Genomic DNA, 21,679 nt, shown 5'->3' on the forward strand with positions numbered 1-21,679 from the left:
GGGGCAACAGATTTGGGGGGAGGCTTCACTTTTGGGGGGCGTGGGCTTACTTGGGGGGCGTGGGGGAGCACTTGGGGGGCGAGAGATTGGGGGAGGGGGGTCACTTTGGGGGGTCCATGGGGGGGTCACTTGGGGGGTGACAGATTGGGGGAGGGGGGTCACTTTGGGGGGTCCATGGGGGGGTCACTTGGGGGGTGACAGATTGGGGGAGGGGGGTCACTTGGGGGTGTGGGGCTCACTTGGGGGGCGAGAGATTGAGGGGGGGTCCCTAAAGGTTTGGGGGGGGGGTCACTTGGGGGGTGAGGTCACTTTGGGGGTGTGGGGCTCACTTGGGGGGCGATCACTTTGGGGGGCCATGGGGGGTGTGGGGGGGTCACTTGGGGGGGGCCAGATTGGGGGAGGGGTCACTTTGGGGGGGCCATGGGGTGTGTGTGGGGGTCACTTGGGGGGCGAGAGATTGGGGGGGGGGTCCCTAAAGGTGGAGGGGGGTCACTTGGGGGGAGGGGGGTCACTTGGGGGGCGGTGGGGCTCACTTGGAGGGGGGGGGGGGGGGGGAAGAAGGACTTATGGGGCGGGCGGAGGCCTCACCTGGGGGTGCAGCGGCGGGTGGGGAGGGGGCGGGGGGGCCCCCCCGCCCCCCGCCTGCCCCAATGCATTGTGGGAAGATGGGGGGGTGGTCTCATCCTGCTCCGAAGACCTTCGCCGGACCGAGCCCTGGTCCAGCTCCTGAGCCCCCGGGCGCCCAGCCTGCGCTCCGCCGAGCCGCCTGCGCCGTGGGGCAGGGAGGAGATGGGGGTCAGGCTATGGGGCAGGGGTGGGGGGGGGGAAAAAGGGGGGAGGGGGGCGGTTTCACCCCATAGCAGCCCCACCTGTGTGCGCGGGGCCCTCCTCTTCCTCCTCACACTCCACTTCCACGGTGTCGGTGTGGCGATGTGGGGCGCTCCCTATGGGGCAGAGAGGGGGGGGAGGTTTAGTCGGGGGCTGCCCCACATTTGTGGGGGCGCCCTCCAAACGATCCGCCCCACATCCGTGTCCCCCCCCTAAAAAAAAAAAAAAAAAAGAGGTTTGAGCTCTGGTGGGGATGATGCGCTATGGGGCAGAAGCGGCTGCTGCCCCATAGCGGGGTGGACAAGGGTTATATGGGGGTCCTCTGCCCCACAGCAACGCTCGGGGGGGGGGGATCCCACAGGGGGGTCCCTATGGGTCACCCACTTGGGGGTCCCGAACCCCACTTGGGGGTCCCCCGCCCCACTTGGGGGTCCCCCGCCCCACACTGGGACCCTCAGGGTGCCCCACAGGGGGGTCCCAGGCCCCATATGGGGGTCCTCTGCCCCACAGCAACACCCATGGGGGGTGACCCACAGCGGGGTCCCTATGGGTCACCCACTTGGGGGACCTGAGGCCCACTTGGGGTCTCCTGCCCCACATTGGGACCCTCAGGGTGCCCCACAGGGGGGTCCCAGGCCCCATATGGGGGTCCTCTGCCCCACAGCAACGCTCGGGGGGGGGGACCCACAGCGGGGTGCATATGGGTAACCCACTTGGGGGTCCCTCATCCACTTGGGGTTCTCCTGCCCCACATTTGGGACCCTCAAAGTGCCCCACAGGGGGGTCCCAGGCCCCATATGGGGGTCCTCTGCCACAGCAACGCTCGGGGGGGGGATCCACAGCGGGGTGCCTATGGGTCACCCACTTGGGGGGCCCAAACCCCACTTGGGGGTCCCCTGCCCCACACTGGGACCCTCAAAGTGCCCCACAGGAGGGTCCCAGGCCCCATATGGGGGTCCTCTGCCCCACAGCAACGCCCATGGGGGGTGACCCACAGCATGGTCCCTATGGGTGACCCACTTGGGGGTCCCCTGCCCCACATTTGGGACTCTCAGGGTGCCCCACAGGAGGGTCCCAGGCCCCATATGGGGGTCCTCTGCCCCACAGCAACGCCCATGGGGGGTGACCCACAGCATGGTCCCTATGGGTGACCCACTTGGGGGTCCCCCTGCCCCACATTTGGGACTCTCAGGGTGCCCCACAGGAGGGTCCCAGGCCCCATATGGGGGTCCTCTGCCCCACAGCAACGCTCGGGGGCGGATCCACAGCAGGGTGCCTATGGGTCACCCACTTGGGGGGCCAAACCCACTTGGGGGTCCCCTGCCCCACACTTGGGGACCTCAGCCCCACGGTGGGACCCTCAGGGTGCCCCACAGGGGCTCCCAGGCCCCATATGGGGGTCCTCTGCCCACAGCAACCCCCATGGGGTGCCCCACAGCGGGGTCCCTATAGCCGCCCCACAGGGGGGTTCCTCACCCACTTTGGGGTCTTCTGCCCCATGGCGGGGACCCCAAACCCCCACACTCGGCCCCACTGCCCCACAGAGGGCTCCCCAATACCCATGGAGGGGGGGTTACCCCACAGCAACCCCTATGGGGTGCCCCACAGCGGGATCCCTTCAGCTGCCCCACAGGGGGGTCTCTCACCCACTTTGGGGTCCTCTGCCCCACACTCGGCCCCACTGCCCACAGAGGGCCCCCCAAACCCCACAGCAACCCCCATGGGGTGGCCCCACAGCGGGGTCCCTACAGCTGCCCCACAGGGGGGTTCCTCACCCACTTTGGGGTCTTCTGCCCCATGGCGGGGACCCCAAACCCCACACTCGGCCCCACTGCCCCACACCCGGCCCCACTGCCCCACAAAGGGATCTATCACCCCAATTTGGGATCCCCAAACCCCACACTCGGCCCCACTGCCCCACAGAGAGCCCCCCAACCCCACAGAGGGGGGGTCCCCCGCCCCACACCAACCCCCATGGGGTGCCCCACAGCGGGGTCTCTATAGACACCCCACAGAGGGGTCTCTCACCCACTTTGGGGTCCCTCTGCCCACACCCGGCCCCACTGCCCCACAGAGGAGTCCCTCACCCCATTTGGGATCCCCAAACCCCACACTCGGCCCCACTGCCCCACAGATGGCTCCCCAAACCCCATGGAGGGGGGGTCCCCTGCCCCACAGCAACCACCATGGGTGCCCCACAGCAGGATCCCTACAGCGCCCCACAGGGGGGTCTCTCACCCACTTTGGGGTCCTCTGCCCCACACCCGGCCCCACTGCCCCACAGAAGGCCCCCAAACCCCACAGCAACCTCCATGGGGTGCCCACAGCGGGATCCCTATAGACACCCCACAGAGGGGTCCTCTCACCCACTTTGGGGTCCTCTGCCCCATCGCGGGGACCCCAAACCCCACACTCGGCCCCACTGCCCCACAGAGCCCCCCCCAAACCCCACGGAGGGGGGATCCCCCGCCCCCACAGCAACCCCCATGGGGTGCCCCACAGGTGGATCCCTATAGGCGCCCCACAGGGGGGTTCCTCACGCACTTTGGGGTCTTCTGCCCCACGGCGGGGACCCCAAACCCCACACTCGGCCCCACTGCCCCATAAGAGATCCCCAAACCCCACAGCAACCCCCACGGGCTGCCCCACAGGTGGATCCCTATAGGCGCCCCACACTCGGCCCCACCGCCCCACAGGGGGTTCCCTCACCCCAGTTGAGATCCCCAAACCCCACACCCGCCCCCACTGCCCCCACAGAGAGATCCCCAAACCCCACGGAAGGGGATCCCCCCGCCCACATCCACCCCCAGAGAGCGCCCCACAGCGCGATCCCCCCACAGCCGAAGGGGTTGGGGGCCCACACCGCCCCCCCCCCTTTTTTTCCCGCCCTTTCCTGTGAGGAGGCGGCGGGATCTCCCCCCCCCCCCCCCCCCTCAGTGCCGGTACCGATCGCTCCGGGCCCGTTCCCGCCTCACCACAGAGAGGTGTTGGGGGGGGCTGAGGGGAGGGGGGGGGGCGCCTCAATCCCGTCGCTCCGCCGCCATCCGCCGCCGCAAAATGGCCGCCCCCGGCCCCACCGCCCCCCCCTCCTCTCCCGCCCTCCGCTCCCCCCCGCCCCCCCCCCCTCCCCCCCCCCGGGCCCCGGTTGCACCCGCCCGTTGCCCCCCTCCTCCCCTCAGGCCGCCCCCCGCCCCCCTCCGCCGCCGCGGGGCTCACGGGAAATGGAGTCCGCCGCCTCAGAGTCAGCGGCAAAATGGCGGCGGCCGCCGCCGCGCGCGCGCTTGCCGGCCTAAAGGAGAAGGGGAAGGGGGGGGGGGGATAATCTCGCGAGATTTGAGAGGCACCGCCCACCGGCGCCCACAGGGGCGCGCCGAGATCTCGCGAGATTTCCCACACACTCACCCCACCCCCCCCTCCTTCTTCACACACACACAGCCGCGCTCAAAGCGAGGCGCGCCCCGGGAGGTCTCGCGAGAAGAGGGCGAGAAGGGGGCGGGGCTTCGCCTGAGGGAGGGGGGAAGAGGGGGCGGGGCGAGAGAAGACGGAGGCTCCGCCCCCTCGGAGGAGGTAGGGGCGGGAGGGGGCGGAGACGGCGAGGCCACGCCCTCCCCCCCTCCCGCCTCGCCGCCGCGGTGACGTCACGGCGCAGGCACGTGGCGGCGAGGGGGAGGGCGGCCATGTTGGGGCGGCCCCAGAGGCTCATGGGAGGGCGGCCATGTTGGGGCGGCCCTGAGGGATGATGTTGGGCGGCCATGTTGGGGCGGCCCCAGAGGCTCATGGGAGGGCGGCCATGTTGGGGCAGCCCCAGGGGATGATGGAGGGCGGCCATGTTGGGGCGGCCCTGAGGGATGATGGAGGGCGGCCATGTTGGGGCGGCCCCAGAGGCTCATGGGAGGGCGGCCATGTTGGGGCGGCCCCAGAGGCTCATGGGAGGGCGGCCATGTTGGGGCGGCCCTGAGGGATGATGTTGGGCGGCCATGTTGGGGTGGCCCCAGAGGCTCATGGGAGGGCGGCCATGTTGGGGCGGCCCCAGGGGCTCATGGGAGGGCGGCCATGTTGGGGCAGCCCCAGAGGATGATGGAGGGCGGCCATGTTGGGGTGGCCCCAGAGGCTCATGGGAGGGCGGCCATGTTGGGGCAGCCCCAGGGGCTCATGGGAGGGCGGCCATGTTGGGGCGGCCCCAGGGGCTCATGGGAGGGCGGCCATGTTGGGGCAGCCCCAGAGGATGATGGAGGGCGGCCATGTTGGGGCGGCCCCAGAGGCTCATGGGAGGGCGGCCATGTTGGGGCAGCCCCAGGGGCTCATGGGAGGGCGGCCATGTTGGGGCGGCCCCAGGGGCTCATGGGAGGGCGGCCATGTTGGGGCGGCCCCAGAGGCTCATGGGAGGGCGGCCATGTTGGGGTGGCCCTGAGGGATGATGGAAGGCGGCCATGTTGGAGCGGCCCCAGGGGCTCATGGGAGGGCGGCCATGTTGGGGCGGCCCCAGAGGCTCATGGGAGGGCGGCCATGTTGGCTCAGCCCCAGGGGGTGATGGAGGGCGGCCATGTTGGGGCGGCCCCAGAGGCTCATGGGAGGGCGGCCATGTTGGCTCAGCCCTGAGGGATGATGGAGGGCGGCCATGTTGGGGTGGCCCCAGGGGGTGATGGGAGGGCGGCCATGTTGGCTCAGCCCCAGAGGATGATGGAGGGCGGCCATGTTGGGGCAGCCCCAGAGGCTCATGGGAGGGCGGCCATGTTGGAGTGGCCCCAGAGGCTCATGGGAGGGCGGCCATGTTGGCTCAGCCCCAGAGGCTCATGGGAGGGCGGCCATGTTGGGCGTGTCCCCTCCCTCCCCCCCCCCCCCCCCAAAGGACACTCTGGGGCAGTTTCGACCTTTTTTTTTTTTTTTTTTTTTTTTTTTTTTCGGGGGAGGGGGTTTGGTTTTTTTGTTTGGTTTTTTTTTTTTTTTTTTGGCTCTTTTGACATTATTTTTTTTATCTAAAAGGAGCAGAAACGGCGTCCGAAAAGAAAAAAAGAAAAAAAAAAATAATAATTCCCCGTTTTCACCCCAAAACGCGCGCGGGGGGGGGAGGGGGAGGGGGGGGGAGACGGAGAGGAGAGGTGAAGGCCACTTTGGGGGCGCAGAGGGGACGTGGGGGACACCGCGGTGGCCCCGGAGGGGACGAGGGACACTATGACGTCCCCAACCCCCCCCAGATGCCACCACCAGCGGCCATCTTGGAGGGGTCACCCCACATCTCCGGTGGCCCTGCTGGCCCCCGGGGTGGCCTCAGTTGCCCCCGGAGGCGGCGGATGACCCGTCGGGGACACGGATGACCCGTCGGGGGACGCGGGCGGGGCCGGAGAGGGGGGTGGGGGAGGGGTGGGGGGGGTGGGGGGAGGGGCGTCACAGGAAGTAGTCGGCCACCGGCTTCTTGGAGGGGATCCCCCGCGTCTCCTGCGGCGCCGCCTCGAAGATGATGAACTCCTTCTGCAGGTGCTCGTCCAGCTCCAAGATGGCCGCCACGTTCCCGCACCTGTGCGGGAGACAAGCGTGGCCTTAGCGTGTCCTTAGCGTGTCCTTAGCGTGTCCAGACCCCCCCGTGGCCACCCCATGAAGCGGATGGGCCCCTTCACGTCCCACCGGTGTCCCCACACCCCACGTCCCTTCACCCCCTCTCCATCCCCCACTGCTTCCTGTGTCCTTAGCGTGTCCTTAGCGTGTCCTTAGCATGTCCTTAGCGTGTCCAGACCCCCCCATGGTCACCCCACGAGGAGGACCGGCCCCTTCGCATCCCACCGGTGTCCCCACACCCCACGTCCCTTCACCCCTCCACCTCCCCCCACCTCCCCATGTCCTTAGCGTGTCCTTAGCGTGTCCTTAGCATGTCAACCCCCCCCCACCAACCCCGCGGGGCGACAGACGGCCCTTCCAGCGCCCCCAACACCCCCTCCCCTCCCCGTATTTTACCCTCCCTCCCCCTCCCCCGCTCTCAGCCGGCGCTTAGCGTGTGCTTAGCATGTGCTTAGCGTGTGGCCCACCTGTAGCAGTAGTTGGGGGCCGACCAGACGGTGAGGACGGTCTCGTTGAAGTGCCACTTGTAGCCCTCCATGACGAGCTGGTGGGCGCGGCAGATCATGTCGATGTCGTTGGAGGCGTTGAACTGGGCCACCACGTCGCTGCCGAAAAGGTACCCGGCGCCCCGCGGCGACACACCCCAGCCCGTGGTGTCTGCCCACACGCCACACGCGTGTCAGGGCGGGGGAGGGGGAAGGGGGAGGGGGAGGGGAGGGGGTGGGCGCTCTGTGGGGTTAAGGGGGGGCTGCGGGCGGCGGCTCGAGGAAGGGGGGGCTGCGGGTGGTGTCACACGCGTGTCACACGTGTCCACACGTGTCGCGGGGAGTGGTTCGGTGTGGCTGTGAGGTCACGCGTGTGGCACACGCAGCAGTCCGGTGTGGCCGTGGGGTGACACGTGTGTCCCCTGGAGCCACGTGGGGAATATGGGGGGGACATGTGACCCACACGCGTGTCACACGTGTCCCCACGTGTCACGGGGAGTGGTTCGGTGTGGGTGTGGGGTCACGCGTGTGGCACACGCAGCGGTCCGGTGTGGCCGCGGGGTGACATGTGTGTCCCCTGGAGCCACGTGGGGCAGATTGGGGGGTATGTGGGGAAACACGTGACCCACACGCGTGTCACACGTGTCCACACGTGTCACACAGAGCAGCTCAATGTGGGTGTGGGGTCACGCGTGTGGCACACGCAGCGGTATGGTGTGGCCGTGGGGCAACACGTGTGTCCCCCGGAGCCACGTGGGGAATATGGGGGGGGACATGTGACCCACACGCGTGTCACACGTGTCCACACGTGTCGCGGGGAGTGGCACAGTGTGGGTGTGAGGTCACACGTGTGGCACACGCAGCGGTATGGTGTGGCCGTGGGGTGACATGTGTGTCCCCTGGAGCCACGTGGGGCAGATTGGGGGGACATGTGACCCACACGCATGTCACACGTGTCCACACGTGTCACGGGGAGTGGTTTGGTGTGGGTGTGGGGTCACGCGTGTGGCACACGCAGCGGTATGGTGTGGCCGTGGGGCGACACGTGTGTCACATGGAGCCTCACAGGGCATATGTAGGGGGACACGTGACCCACACGCGTGTCACACGTGTCCACACGTGTCGCGGGGAGTGGTTCGGTGTGGGTGTGGGGTCACGCGTGTGGCACACGCAGCGGTATGGTGTGGCCGTGGGGCGACACGTGTGTCACATGGAGCCACACGGGGCATATGTAGGGGGACATGTGACCCACACGCGTGTCACACGTGTCCACACGTGTCACGGGGAGTGGCTCAGTGTGGCTGTGAGATCACATGTGTGGCACACGCAGCGGTATGGTGTGGCCGTGGGGTGACACGTGTGTCCCCCGGAGCCACGTGGGGCAGATTGGGGGGACACGTGACCCACACGCGTGTCACACGTGTCCACACGTGTCACACAGAGCAGCTCAATGTGGCTGTGGGGTCACGTGTTTGGACACGCAGTGGTCCGGTGTGGCTGTGGGGTGACACGTGTGTCACATGGAGTCACACGGAGCATATGTAGGGGGAGATGTGACCCACACGCGTGTCACACGTGTCCACACGTGTCGCGGGGAGTGGCACAGTGTGGCTGTTGGGGTCACACGTGTGGCACACGCAGCGGTATGGTGTGGCCGTGGGGCGACACGTGTGTCCCCCGGAGCCACGTGGGGCAGAGGGGGGGTTATGAGGGGAAACACGTGAGCCACACGCGTGTGTCACGCGTGTGCCGGGACCCACCTTCGGGGTCGGACCAGAGGAGGTCACACATGGGGCCGTCGTGGGGCACCTCCTGTTTGCGGTCGATGGTGCGGATCTGGTCCAGCGTCTGGATGGAGGGGGAGAGGCCCCCGTGCACGCAGAAGATCTGCGGGGACACGCGTGTGCTTAGCGTGTGCGACGCCCGCGACACTCTCCCCCCCCCCCCCTTTCCCCCTGTGCCTCCCGGGGGGAACACGCACACGGCTGCCGCTCACCCCCTCCCGAAACACCACCCCAGGGGCCTCCCCGCACCCCGGGCGGGGCTTAGCGTGGCCTTAGCGTGTCCTTAGCGTGTCCTAAGCTCTCCCAGCGCACTCCAAAGCACCAACGCCCCTCCAGAGCCCCAAACCACCGTCACAACTCCCACAAACTCATCTCCCTCCGCTCTTCCACCCCCTCCACCCGCCCTTCGCGTGTCCTTAGCGTGTCCTTAGCGTGTCCCAACCTCCTCCAGCGCACTCCAAAGCACCAACGCCCCTCCAGAGCCCCAAACCACCGCCGCAACTCTCTCAAACTCATCTCTCTACACACTTCTGCCCCCTCCGCCCGCCCTTAGCGTGTCCTTAGCGTGTCCTTAGCGTGTCCTTAGTGTGTCCTTAGCGTGTCCCAACCTCCTCCAGTGCACTCCCATCACACTCCAAAGCACCAACGCCCCTCCAGAGCCCCAAACCACCATCACAACTCTCACAAACTCATCTCCCTCCGCACTTCCGCCCCCTCCGCCCGCCCTTAGTGTGTCCTTAGCGTGTCCTTAGCGTGTCCTAGCATACCCTTAGCATGTCCCAACCTCCTCCAGTGCACTCCCCATCACCAATGCCCCTCCAGAGCCCCAAACCACCATCACAACTCTCACAAACTCATCTCCCTCCACACTTCCGCCCCCTCCGCCCACCCTTAGCGTGTCCTTAGCGTGTCCTTAGCATGTCCTAGCACACCCATAGCACATCCTAAGCTCTCCCAGTGCACTCCCATCACACTCCAAAGCACCAACGCCCCTCCAGAGCCCCAAACCACCGGTGTAACTCTCACAAACTCATCTCTCTACACACTTCTGCCCCCTCCACCCGCCCTTCGCGTGTCCTTAGCGTGTCCTTAGCGTGTCCCAACCTCCTCCAGTGCACTCCCATCGCACTCCCCATCACCAACGCCCCTCCAGAGCCCCAAACCACCGCCGCAACTCCCACAAACTCATCTCCCTCCGCACTTCCGCCCCCTCCGCGTGCCCTTAGCGTGTCCTTAGCGTGTCCCTAGCCCCCCCCCCCCCACCTTGCCGTCGATGATGGCGGAGAGGCTGAGGTAGTCGAAGATCTCGGTGCAGTAGCGCCAGACGGTGACGGAGCCGTACTTGCGGAGGCACTCGTCGTAGAAGCCGTAGACCTGCGTGATCTGTCGGCTCTCGTGGTTGCCGCGGATCAGCGTGATGCGGTCGGGGTAACGCACCTGCGGCGGCAGCGCCGCGCCGTGGGGCAGGCCGGCCCCACGGCGGGAAGGTCCTCTCCCTCTCCACCCCCAACCAACCCCACCGCCACCACCACCTTCTCCTCCACAGCGGTTGTGGGGTTCGGAGGCATTGAGGATATTTGGGGGGGGGGGGGGTTTCATAGGGATTCTGGTGGGTGTGGGGGTCACCACCGGATATGTGGGGCACCCCATGGGGCAGCCTGGAGTCCTGGGTCACCCCATAGATCCCTTCCATGGACGTGGGGGTCACCCCATAGGTCCCCTTATGGACGTGGGGGTCACCCCATAGGGCTTCTACTGGACGTGGGGGTCACCCCATAGGTCCTCTCCTGGACGTGGGGGTCACCACCAGACATGTGGGTCCCCCTATAGGGCAGACTGGACTCCTGGGTCACCCCATAGATCCCTTCCATGGATGTGGGGGTCACCCCATAGGTCCTCTTATGGACGTGGGGGTCACCCCATAGATCCCCTTATGGACGTGGGGGTCACCACCGGATATATGGGGCACCCCCTGGATATGGGGGTCACCCCACAGATCCCCTTATGGACGTGGGGGTCACCCCATAGGTCCTCTCCTGGACATGGGGGTCACCACCAGACATGTGGGTCCCCCTATAGGGCAGCCTGGACTCCTGGGTCACCCCATAGATCCCCCCCATGGACGTGGGGGTCACCCCATAGGGCTCCTGGTGGATGTGGGGGTCACCACCGGATATGTGGGGCACGCCATGGGGCAGCCTGGAGCCCTGGGTCACCCCATAGATCCCCCCCATGGATGTGGGGGTCACTCCCTGGACATGTGGGTCACCCCATAGATCCCCTTCTGGACGTGGGGGTCACCCCATAGGGCTTCTACTGGACGTGGGGGTCACCACCGGACATGTGGGGCACCCCCTGGACATGGGGGACACCCCATAGATCCCCCCCATGGATGTGTGGGTCAGTCCCTGGACATGTGGGTCACCCCATAGGTCCCCTTCTGGATGTGGGGGTCACCCCACAGATCCCCCCCATGGACGTGGGGGTCACCCCATAGGGCTTCTCCTGGATGTGGGGGTCACCACCGGATATGTGGGGCACCCCATAGGCCCCTCCTGGACATGTGGGTCACCCCATAGATCCCCTTCTGGACGTGGGGGTCACCACCGGACATGTGGGGCACCCTCTGGACATGGGGGGCACCCCATAGGTCCTCTTATGGATGTGGGGGTCACCCCATAGATCCCCTCCTGGACATGGGGGTCACCACCGGACATGTGGGTCCCCCTATAGGGCAGCCTGGACTCCTGGGTCACCCCATAGATCCCCCCCATGGACGTGGGGGTCACCCCATAGGGCTTCTCCTGGATGTGGGGGTCACCCCATAGGTCCTCTTATGGATGTGGGGGTCACCCCATAGGGCTTCTACTGGACGTGGGGGTCACCCCATAGGTCCTCTTATGGATGTGGGGGTCACCCCATAGATCCCCTCCTGGACATGGGGGTCACCACCGGACATGTGGGTCCCCCTATAGGGCAGCCTGGACTCCTGGGTCACCCCATAGATCCCCCCCATGGACGTGGGGGTCACCCCATAGGGCTTCTCCTGGATGTGGGGGTCACCCCATAGGTCCTCTTATGGATGTGGGGGTCACCCCATAGGGCTTCTACTGGACGTGGGGGTCACCCCATAGGTCCTCTTATGGATGTGGGGGTCACCCCATAGGGCTCCTGGTGGATGTGGGGGTCACCACCGGATATGTGGGGCACCCCATAGATCCCCTTCTGGACGTGGGGGTCACCCCATGGGGCAGCCTGGACTCCTGGGTCACCCCACAGATCCCCCCCATGGACGTGGGGGTCACCCCATAGGGCTTCTCCTGGATGTGGGGGTCACCACCGGATATGTGGGGCACCCCATAGATCCCCTTCTGGACGTGGGGGTCACCCCATAGATCCCCTTCTGGATATGTGGGTCACCCCCGGACATGTGGGTCACCCCATGGGGCAGCCCGGACCCCTGGGTCACCCCCTGAATGTGTGGGGCACCCCCTGGACGTGTGGGTCACCCCATAAATCCCCCCCCCAGGGACATGGGGGTCATCCTATAGGGCAGCCCGGCCGTGTGGGGCACCCCCTGGATGTGTGGGGCACCCCATAGGTCCCCGCGGCCGTGGGGGGCGCACCTTGAGGGCCAAGAGCAGCAGGAAGGTCTCGACGCTGTAGAAGCCGCGATCCACAAAGTCCCCCATGAAGAGGTAGTTGGTCTCGGGGACGTCCCCCCCAACCTGGGGGGCAGAGGGGGCACTTAGGGGGCAGGTGGGGGGCAGTGCAGGGGGAGGGGGGGCCGTTCGGGGCTGGTTGGAGGGCACAGGGGGTGGTTGGGGGGCAGTTAGGGGGCACTTAGGGGGCAGGAAGAAGTGGTTGGGGGCACAGGAGGCACTTAGGGGGCAGTTGGGGGGCAGTGCAGGGGGAGCGGGGGCCGTTTGGGGCTGGTTGGAGGGCAGAGGGGGGGTTGGGGGGGGCTTTGGGGGCAGTTGGGGGGCAGAAGGAGCACTTAGGGGGCAGGTGGGGGGCAGAGGGGGCACTTAGGGGGCAGTTGGGGGGCAGAGGGGGCACTTAGGGGGCAGTGCAGGGGGAGTGGGGGCCGTTCGGGGCTGGTTGGGGGGCACAGGGGGGGTTGGGGGGGCACTTAGGGGGCAGGAAGAAGTGGTTGGGGGCACAGGGGGCGGTTGGGGGGCACTTAGGGGGCAGTTGGGCGGCAGAGGGGGCACTTAGGGGGCAGTGCAGGGGGAGTGGGGGCCGTTCGGGGCTGGTTGGGGGGCACAGGGGGGGTTGGGGGGGCACTTAGGGGGCAGGAAGAAGTGGTTGGGGGCACAGGGGGCGGTTGGGGGGCACTTAGGGGGCAGTTGGGCGGCAGAGGGGGCACTTAGGGGGCAGTTGGGCGGCAGAGGGGGCACTTAGGGGGCAGGTGGGGGGCAGAGGGGGCACTTAGGGGGCAGTGCAGGGGGAGCGGGGGCCGTTCGGGGCTGGTTGGGGGGCACAGGGGGTGGTTGGGGGGCAGTTAGGGGGCAGGAAGAAGTGGTTGGGGGCACAGGAGGCACTTAGGGGGCAGTTGGGGGGCAGAGGGGGCACTTAGGGGGCAGTTGGGGGGCAGTGCAGGGGGAGGGGGGGCCGTTCGGGGCTGTTTGGGGGGCACAGGGGGTGGTTGGGGGGGGCTTTGGGGGCAGTTGGGGGGCACTTAGGGGGCAGAAGGAGCACTTAGGGGGCAGTGCAGGGGGAGCGGGGGCCGTTTGGGGCTGGTTGGGGGGCAGAGGGGGGGTTGGGGGGGCGCTTTGGGGGCAGTTGGGGGGCAGAGGGGGCACTTAGGGGGCAGGTGGGGGGCACTTAGGGGGCAGCTCAGGGGGAGGGGGGGCCGTTCGGGGCTGGTTGGGGGGCACAGAGGGTGGTTGGGGGGCAGTTAGGGGGCACTTAGGGGGCAGGAAGAAGTGGTCGGGGGCACAGGGGGCAGTTGGGGGGCAGAGGGGGCACTTAGGGGGCAGTTGGGGGGCAGTGCAGGGGGAGGAGTGGCCGTTCGGGGCTGGTTGGGGGGCACAGGGGGTGGTTGGGGGGGGCTTTGGGGGCAGTTAGGGGGCACTTAGGGGGCAGGTGGGGGGCAGAGGGGGCACTTAGGGGGCAGCTCAGGGGGAGGGGGGGCCGTTCGGGGCTGGTTGGGGGGCACAGAGGGTGGTTGGGGGGCAGTTAGGGGGCACTTAGGGGGCAGGAAGAAGTGGTCGGGGGCACAGGGGGCAGTTGGGGGGCAGAGGGGGCACTTAGGGGGCACTTAGGGGGCAGTTGGGGGGCAGTTGGGGGGCAGTGCAGGGGGAGAGGCGGCCATTCGGGGCTGGTTGGGGGGCACAGGGGGGGTTGGGGGGCACTTAGGGGGCAGTTGGGGGGCGCTCGGGGTGGAGGGTATAGTTAGGGGGCTCAGGGGGGTGGTTGGGGGGCAATTGGGGGTCGGGAGGGCACTTGGGGGGCTGGAGAGGGAGGGAGTTATGGGGCTGGGGAGGCACTTGTGGGGCAGTGAGGCAGCACTTGGGGGTCTGAGGAAGCACTTGTGGGGCTGGGGGGGCACTTGGGGGTCTGGGAGAGGGCACTTGTGGGTCTGGGAGAGGACAATTATGGGGCCGAAGGGGCACTTATGGGTCCAAAAGGGCACTTGAGGGGCCGAAGGGGCACTTGGGGGTCTGGGGGGAGAATTTAGTGATCTGAAAGGGCACTTGTGGGTCTGGGAGGGGACACTTGTGGGGCTGAGAGGGCACTTGTGGGTCTGGGAGAGGGCACTTATGGGGCCGAAGAGGCACTTATGGGTCCGAAGGGGCACTTGGGGGTCTGGGGGGAGAATGTAGCGGTCTGAGGGGGCACTTGGGGGTCTGGGAGGGGACACTTATGGGGCCGAAGGGGCACTTATGGGGCACTTATGGGGCCAAAAGGGCACTTGGGGGTCTGGGGGGAGAATTTAGTGGTCTGAAAGGGCACTTGTGGGTCTGGGGAAGCAATTGTGGGTCTGGGAGGGGGCACTTATGGGGCCGAAGGGGCACTTGGGGGTCTGGGAGAGGCCACTTATGGGGCTGAGAGGGCACTTGTGGGTCTGGGGGGAGAATTTAGTGGTCTGAAAGGGCACTTGTGGGTCTGGGAGGGGACACTTGTGGGGCCGAAGGGGCACTTATGGGTCTGGGAGAGGGCACTTATGGGGCCGAAGGGACAGTTATGGGGCTGAAGGGGCACTTATGGGGCTGAAGGGGCACTTATGGGTCTGGGAGAGGGCACTTATGGGGCCGAAGAGGCACTTATGGGGCCGAAGAGGCACTTATGGGGCCGAAGAGGCACTTGGTGGTCTGGGGGGAGAATTTAGCGGTCTGAGGGGGCACTTATGGGGCCAAAGGGGCACTTGGGGGTCTGGGAGAGGCCACTTATGGGGCTGAGACGGCACTTGTGGGGCTGAAGGGGCACTTGTGGGTCTGGGGAAGCACTTGTGGGTCTGGGAGGTGGCACTTATGGGGCCGAAAGGGCACTTATGGGGCCGAAGGGGCACTTGGGGGTCTGGGAGGGGGCATTTGGGGGTCTGGGAGAGGGCACTTATGGGGCTGAGAGGGCACTTATGGGACCGAAGGGGCACTTATGGGGCTGAAGGGGCACTTATGGGACCGAAGGGGCACTTATGGGGCACTTATGGGGCTGAAGGGGCACTTATGGGGCACTTAGAGGGCACTTATGGGGCTGAAGGGGCACTTGTGGGTCTGGGAGAGGACACTTATGGGGCTGAAAGGGCACTTATGGGACCGAAGGGGCACTTATGGGGCACTTATGGGGCACTTAGGGGGCACTTAGGGGGCACTTGTGGGTCTGGGAGAGGCCACTTATGGGGCTGAAAGGGCACTTATGGGGCTGAAGGGGCACTTATGGGGCCGAAGGAGCACTTATGGGGCACTTAGGGGGCACTTAGGGGGCACTTAGGGGGCACTTAGGGGACACTTAGGGGGCACTTGTGGGTCTGGGAGAGGCCAATTATGGGGCTGAAGGGGCACTTATGGGGCCGAAGGGGCACTTATGGGACCGAAGGAGCACTTATGGGGCACTTAGGGGGCACTTATGGGGCTGAAGGGGCACTTGTGGGTCTGGGAGAGGCCACTTATGGGGCTGAAAGGGCACTTATGGGGCCAAAGGAGCACTTATGGGGCCGAAGGGGCACTTATGGGGCCGAAGGGGCACTTAGGGGGCACTTATGGGGCTGAAGGGGCACTTGTGGGTCTGGGAGAGGCCACTTATCGGGCTGAAAGGGCACTTATGGGACCGAAGGGGCACTTATGGGGCCGAAGGGGCACTTATGGGGCACTTATGGGGCACTTATGGGGCACTTAGGGGGCACTTATGGGGCACTTAGGGGGCACTTATGGGGCTGAAGGAGCACTTATGGGACTGAAGGGGCACTTAGGGGGCACTTAGGGGGCACTTAGGGGGCACTTGTGGGGCACTTAGGGGGCACTTAGGGGGCACTTAGGGGGCACTTAGGGGCACTTGTGGGTCTGGGAGAGGACACTTCTGGGGCCGAAGGGGCACTTATGGGGCAATTATGGGGCCGAAGGGGCACTTAGGGGGCACTTATGGGGCTGAAGGGGCACTTGTGGGTCTGGGAGAGGCCACTTATGGGGCTGAAAGGGCACTTCTGGGGCCGAAGGGGCACTTGTGGGTCTGGGAGAGGACACTTATGGGGCTGAAGGAGCACTTATGGGGCACTTATGGGGCACTTAGGGGGCACTTAGGGGGCTGAAGGGGCACTTATGGGTCTGGGAGAGGACACTTCTGGGGCCGAAGGGGCACTTATGGGGCTGAAGGAGCACTTATGGGGCACTTAGGGGGCACTTAGGGGGCACTTGTGGGTCTGGGAGAGGACACTTATGGGGCTGAAGGATCCCTTATGGGGCCGAAGGGGCACTTACGGGGCACTTATGGGGCACTTAGGGGGCACTTAGGGGGCACTTAGGGGGCCGAAGGGGCACTTATGGGGCACTTAGGGGGCACTTAGGGGGCACTTAGGGGGCACTTAGGGGGCACTTAGGGGGCACTTGTGGGTCTGGGAGAGGGCACTTAGGGGGCCGAAGGGGCACTTAGGGGGCACTTAGGGGGCACTTAGGGGGCCGAAGGGGCACTTATGGGGCACTTATGGGGCACTTATGGGGCACTTACGGGGCTGAAGGAGCACTTATGGGACCGAAGGAGCACTTATGGGGCCGAAGGAGCACTTAGGGGGCACTTAGGGGGCACTTAGGGGGCACTTAGGAGGCACTTAGGGGGCACTTAGGGGTCTGGGAGAGGACACTTCTGGGGCCGAAGGGGCACTTATGGGGCACTTATGGGGCCGAAGGGGCACTTATGGGGCACTTATGGGGCACTTATGGGGCTGAAGGGGCACTTATGGGGCACTTATGGGGCACTTAGGGGGCACTTGTGGGGCACTTGTGGGGCACTTAGGGGGCACTTGTGGGGCACTTGTGGGGCACTTAGGGGGCACTTAGGGGGCACTTGTGGGGCAGCTCACCCTGAAAAGCTCTTTGAGATCATAGAACTGTCCGTGGATGTCACCGCACACCTGTGGGGGGGGAGAAAAAAAAACCCTCTTTTATCCAAAACAGAACAAAAGGGGCAAAAATAGGGGTCAGCCCCACACTTCCCCCCCCCCCACCCCCGCCCCATAGATTCCGCCCCATAGATTCCGCCCCCCAACTCACGGTGACGGGAGAGTCCACCCGCTGCACGTTGCTCTCCTCCACCAGAATCTCTCTGTGGGGCAGAAAAGCCGCGATTTACCTAATTACCCCCCTCAGAGGCTTAATTACCCCCCGAGAGGGTTAATTACCCCCCCGAGGGTATTAATTACCCCCCCCCGGGGCAGTTAATTACCGGGCTTTGGCGCAGAGGGCTTTGACTTCGCTCTCCTTAATGAGTTCGCAGCGCCGCAACTGTTCGATTTGACGATCCAAATCGCTCAGTTCCCCCATGGTCGGGGCTGTAATTAGGGCTAATTAAGAGGTTAATTAATAATTCCCCGCCCCCGGGGGGTAATTAATGATACCCACCCCTCCCCCCCCCACCCCGATAATTACCCCCTCTGCGGAGGAGGGGGGAACGAATCTCTCTCCGAAAAAGGGGGTAATTGAGGGGTTCCTCCTCGTTAAGTTAATTAGAGAATAATTAAGGTCCAGCGGGGGGTAATTAAGTGCCCCCCCCCCCCCAAAAGGGTGATTAAGTGCCCCCCTAAAGGGTAATTAACTGCCCCCAAAGGGTGATTAACTGCCCCCCCCAAAGGGTCTTTAAGTGCCCCCCAAAGGGTAATTAAGTGCCCCCCCAGAGGGTAATTAAGTGCCCCCCCCAGAGGGTAATTAACTGCCCCCCAAAGGGTAATTAACTGCCCCCTAAAGGGTAATTAAGTGCCCCCCCAAAGGGTAATTAAGTGCCCCCCCCAGAGGGTAATTAAGTGCCCCCCAAAGGGTGATTAAGTGCCCCCCGAGAGGGTAATTAACTGCCCCCCCAGAGGATAATTAATTGCCCCCCCAAAGGGTAATTAAGTGCCCCCCCAGAGGGTAATTAAGTGCCCCCCCAAAGGGTAATTAAGTGCCCCCCAGAGGGTAATTAACGCCCCCCAAAAGGGTAATTAAGTGTCCCCTAAAGGGTAATTAAGTGCCCCCCAAAGGGTAATTAAGTGCCCCCCAAAGGGTAATTAATTGCCCCCCAAAGGGTAATTAAGTGCCCCCCGAGAGGGTAATTAAGTGCCCCCCCCAGAGGGTAATTAAGTGCCCCCCCCAGAGGGTAATTAAGTGCCCCCCCAGAGGGTAATTAAGTGCCCCCCCAAAGGGTAATTAAGTGCCCCCCAGAGGGTAATTAACGCCCCCCAAAAGGGTAATTAAGTGCCCCCCAAAGGGTAATTAAGTGCCCCCCCCAGAGGGTAATTAAGTGTCCCCTAAAGGGTAATTAAGTGCCCCCCCCAGAGGGTAATTAAGTGTCCCCTAAAGGGTAATTAACTGCCCCCCCAGAGGGTAATTAAGTGTCCCCTAAAGGGTAATTAACTGCCCCCCAAAGGGTAATTAAGTGCCCCCCCAGAGGGTAATTAACGCCCCCCAAAAGGGTAATTAAGTGTCCCCTAAAGGGTAATTAAGTGCCCCCCAAAGGGTAATTAAGTGCCCCCTAAAGGGTAATTAACTGCCCCCCCAAAGGGTAATTAAGTGCCCCCCCAGAGGGTAATTAACTGCCCCCTAAAGGGTAATTAACTGCCCCCCCAAAGGGTAATTAACTGCCCCCCCAGAGGGTAATTAGTCCTCCCCGGGGGTAATTAGTTCCCTCCGGGGTAATTAACTGCCCCCCGGTTGGGGCTGGGGGGGATTAAGGGCCCCACAACTGCCCCACGGAGGTCCCGAACTGCCCCACAACCGCCCCACGGGGGGAGGGGGGGGGATCTGTGAGCCCCACAACTGCCCCTGTAGCTCCCCCCCCGCCCCATAGCGCCTCCCCAGCCCCATAGCCGCCCCACAGCCCCCCTACAACCCCCCCACACACCCTCATAGGCATCTCTCAGCCCCATAGCTGCCCCCCAGCCCCATAGCTGACCCACAGCACCACAGCCCCACAGCCGCCCCGTAAACCCCCCAGCCCCATAGGGGCTCCTCAGCCCCATAACCGCCCCACAGCTGCCCCACGGCCCCATAGCCGCCCCACAGCTGCCCCACAGCCTCACAGCCCCCCCAGGCCCACACACCCGCCCCTCAGCCCCATAGCTGCTCCCCAGCCCCACAGCCCCCACAGCCCCATAGACACCCCACAAACCCACCAGCCCCACAGCCGCCCCACAGCCCCCGCAGCCCCATAGTTGCTCCCCAGCCCCATAACCGCCCCATGGCTCCCCCACGGCCCCACAACCTCCCCCAGACCCCCATAGGCATCCCTCAGCCCCATAGCTGCTCCCCAGCCCCACAGCTGCCCCATGCCCCCCCCCAGCCCCATAGGCGCTCCTCAGCCCCATAACCGCCCCACAGCTGCCCCACAGCCCCCCCCAGGCCCACACACCCGCCCCTCAGCCCCATAGCCGCTCCCCAGCCCCACAGCCACCCCACAACCCCCCCAGCCCCACAGGCGCTCCTCAGCCCCATAACCACCCCCTGTTGCCCCACAGCCGCCCTACAAACCCCCCAGCCCCATAGCCGCCCCCCAGCCCCACAGATCCATAGCCACCCCCCAGCCCCATAGCTGACCCACAGCACCACAGCCCCACAGCCACCCCACAACCCCCCCAGCCCCACAGGCGCTCCTCAGCCCCATAACCACCCCCTGTTGCCCCACAGCCACCCCGCAAACCCCCCAGCCCCATAGGCGCTCCTCAGCCCCATAGCCGCCCCACAGCCTCACAGCCCCCCCAGGCCCACACACCCGCCCCTCAGCCCCATAGCTGCTCCCCAGCCCCACAGCCCCCACAGCCCCACAGACACCCGACAAACCCCCCAACCCCACAGCCGCCCCACAGCCACCGCAGCCCCATAGGCGCTCCTCAGCCCCATAACCGCCCCCCGTTACCCCACAGCACCACAGCCCCACAGCCGCCCTACAAACCCCCGCAGCCCCATAGGGGCTCCTCAGCCCCATAACCGCCCCACAGCTGCCCCACGGCCCCATAGCCGCCCCACAGCCTCACAGCCCCCCCAGGCCCATACACCCGCCCCTCAGCCCCATAGCTGCTCCCCAGCCCCACAGCCCCCCCAGCCCCACAGCCGCCCCACAACCCCCCCAGCCCCACAGGCGCTCCTCAGCCCCATAACCGCCCCCTGTTGCCCCACAGCCCCACAGCCGCCCTACAAACCCCCGCAGCCCCACAGCTGCTCCCCAGCCCCATAACCACCCCACGGCTCCCCCACGGCCCCACAGCCGCCCTACAACTCCCCACAAACCCTCATAGGCGTCTCTCAGCCCCATAGCCGCTCCCCAGCCCCACAGCCCCATAGACACCCCACAAACCCCCCAGCCCCACACCCCCCCCAGCCCCATAGCTGCCCCATGGCCCCCCCAGCCCCATAGGCGCTCCTCAGCCCCATAACCGCCCCACGGCTGCCCCACAGCCGCCCTACAACTCCCCACACACCCTCATAGGTGTCTCTCAGCCCCATAGCCGCTCCCCAGCCCCACAGCCCCATAGACACCCCACAAACCCCCCAGCCCCACACCCCCCCAGCCCCATAGCTGCCCCATGGCCCCCCCAGCCCCATAGGCGCTCCTCAGCCCCATAACCGCCCCACGGCTGCCCCACAGCCGCCCTACAACTCCCCACACACCCTCATAGGCGTCTCTCAGACCCATAGCCGCTCCCCAGCCCCACAGCCCCATAGACACCCCACACCCCCCCCAGCCCCACAGGCGCTCCTCAGCCCCATAACCGCCCCCTGTTACCCCACAGCACCACAGCCCCACAAACACCACAGCCGCCCCGCAAACCCCCCAGCCCCATAGCTGCCCCACAGCCTCCATGGCCCCACAGCCCCCTCCCAGCCCCACAGCCGCCCCACAGCCTCACAGACCCCCAGACCCATAGGCGCCCCTCAGCCGGATAAGCGCCCCCTGTTGCCCCACAGCCCCACAGCCGCCCCACAAACCCCCCCAGCCCCATAGGTGCTCCTCAGCCCCACAGCCGCCCCCTGTTGCCCCACAGCCCCACGGCCGCCCCACAGCCGCCCCACGGCCTCGCAGCCCCACAGCCGCCCCACAGCCCCACAGCCGCCCTACAAACCCCCGCAGCCCCATAGCTGCTCCCCTGTTACCCCACAGCCCCACGGCCGCCCCACAGCCGCCCCACGGCCTCACAGCCCCACAGCCGCCCCCCGGCCCTACAGCCGCCCCACAGCCGCCCCCTGTTGCCCCACAGCCGCCCCACGGCCCTCCCAGCCCCACAGCCGCCCCTCAGCCCCACAGCCGCCCCACACAGCCGCCCCACACCGCCTCTCCGCCCCCCGCTCCGCACACGCACCGCCCGCGACCCTCCGCCGCCACCGCCGCGCGTCACTTCCGGCCGGG

General features: G+C 66.0%; 1 protein-coding gene and 1 long non-coding RNA gene across 6 annotated transcripts in view; both read right to left on the bottom strand.

The window, feature by feature from the left end:
• Positions 1 to 643: 643 nt before the first annotated feature.
• Positions 644 to 4,098, bottom strand: LOC309685201. Its single transcript, XR_014270411.1, has 3 exons — positions 4,045 to 4,098; positions 870 to 944; positions 644 to 766 (listed from the first exon to the last, which is right to left on the bottom strand). It is a non-coding gene; the product is annotated as an uncharacterized lncRNA (long non-coding RNA).
• Positions 4,099 to 5,761: 1,663 nt separating this feature from the next.
• PPP4C (protein phosphatase 4 catalytic subunit) overlaps positions 5,762 to 21,679 on the bottom strand; it is a 19,176-nt gene continuing 3,258 nt past the window's right edge. Inside the window, exons 1-9 of one of the 5 annotated variants that reach the window (XM_082501011.1) lie at positions 21,633 to 21,658; positions 17,531 to 17,636; positions 17,359 to 17,410; positions 17,169 to 17,219; positions 12,277 to 12,378; positions 9,914 to 10,033; positions 8,627 to 8,753; positions 6,849 to 7,038; positions 5,762 to 6,343 (exon numbers count right to left, since the gene is read on the bottom strand). In XM_082501011.1, the coding sequence (XP_082357137.1) occupies positions 6,214 to 6,343; positions 6,849 to 7,038; positions 8,627 to 8,753; positions 9,914 to 10,033; positions 12,277 to 12,378; positions 17,169 to 17,219; positions 17,359 to 17,410; positions 17,531 to 17,628 (870 nt within the window). In that variant the 5' untranslated portion in view covers positions 17,629 to 17,636; positions 21,633 to 21,658 and the 3' untranslated portion in view covers positions 5,762 to 6,213. Of the gene's footprint in view, positions 6,344 to 6,848; positions 7,039 to 8,626; positions 8,754 to 9,913; positions 10,088 to 12,276; positions 12,379 to 17,168; positions 17,220 to 17,358; positions 17,411 to 17,530; positions 17,649 to 21,632; positions 21,659 to 21,679 lie in introns of those variants that run through there. The other 4 variants (XM_082501008.1, XM_082501009.1, XM_082501010.1 and 1 more) reach the window with 4 other exon arrangements.

This window comes from Vanellus vanellus (genome assembly GCF_965231255.1).
Source record: "Vanellus vanellus genome assembly, contig: HAP1_SCAFFOLD_1294, whole genome shotgun sequence".
Taxonomy (NCBI): domain Eukaryota; kingdom Metazoa; phylum Chordata; class Aves; order Charadriiformes; family Charadriidae; genus Vanellus; species Vanellus vanellus.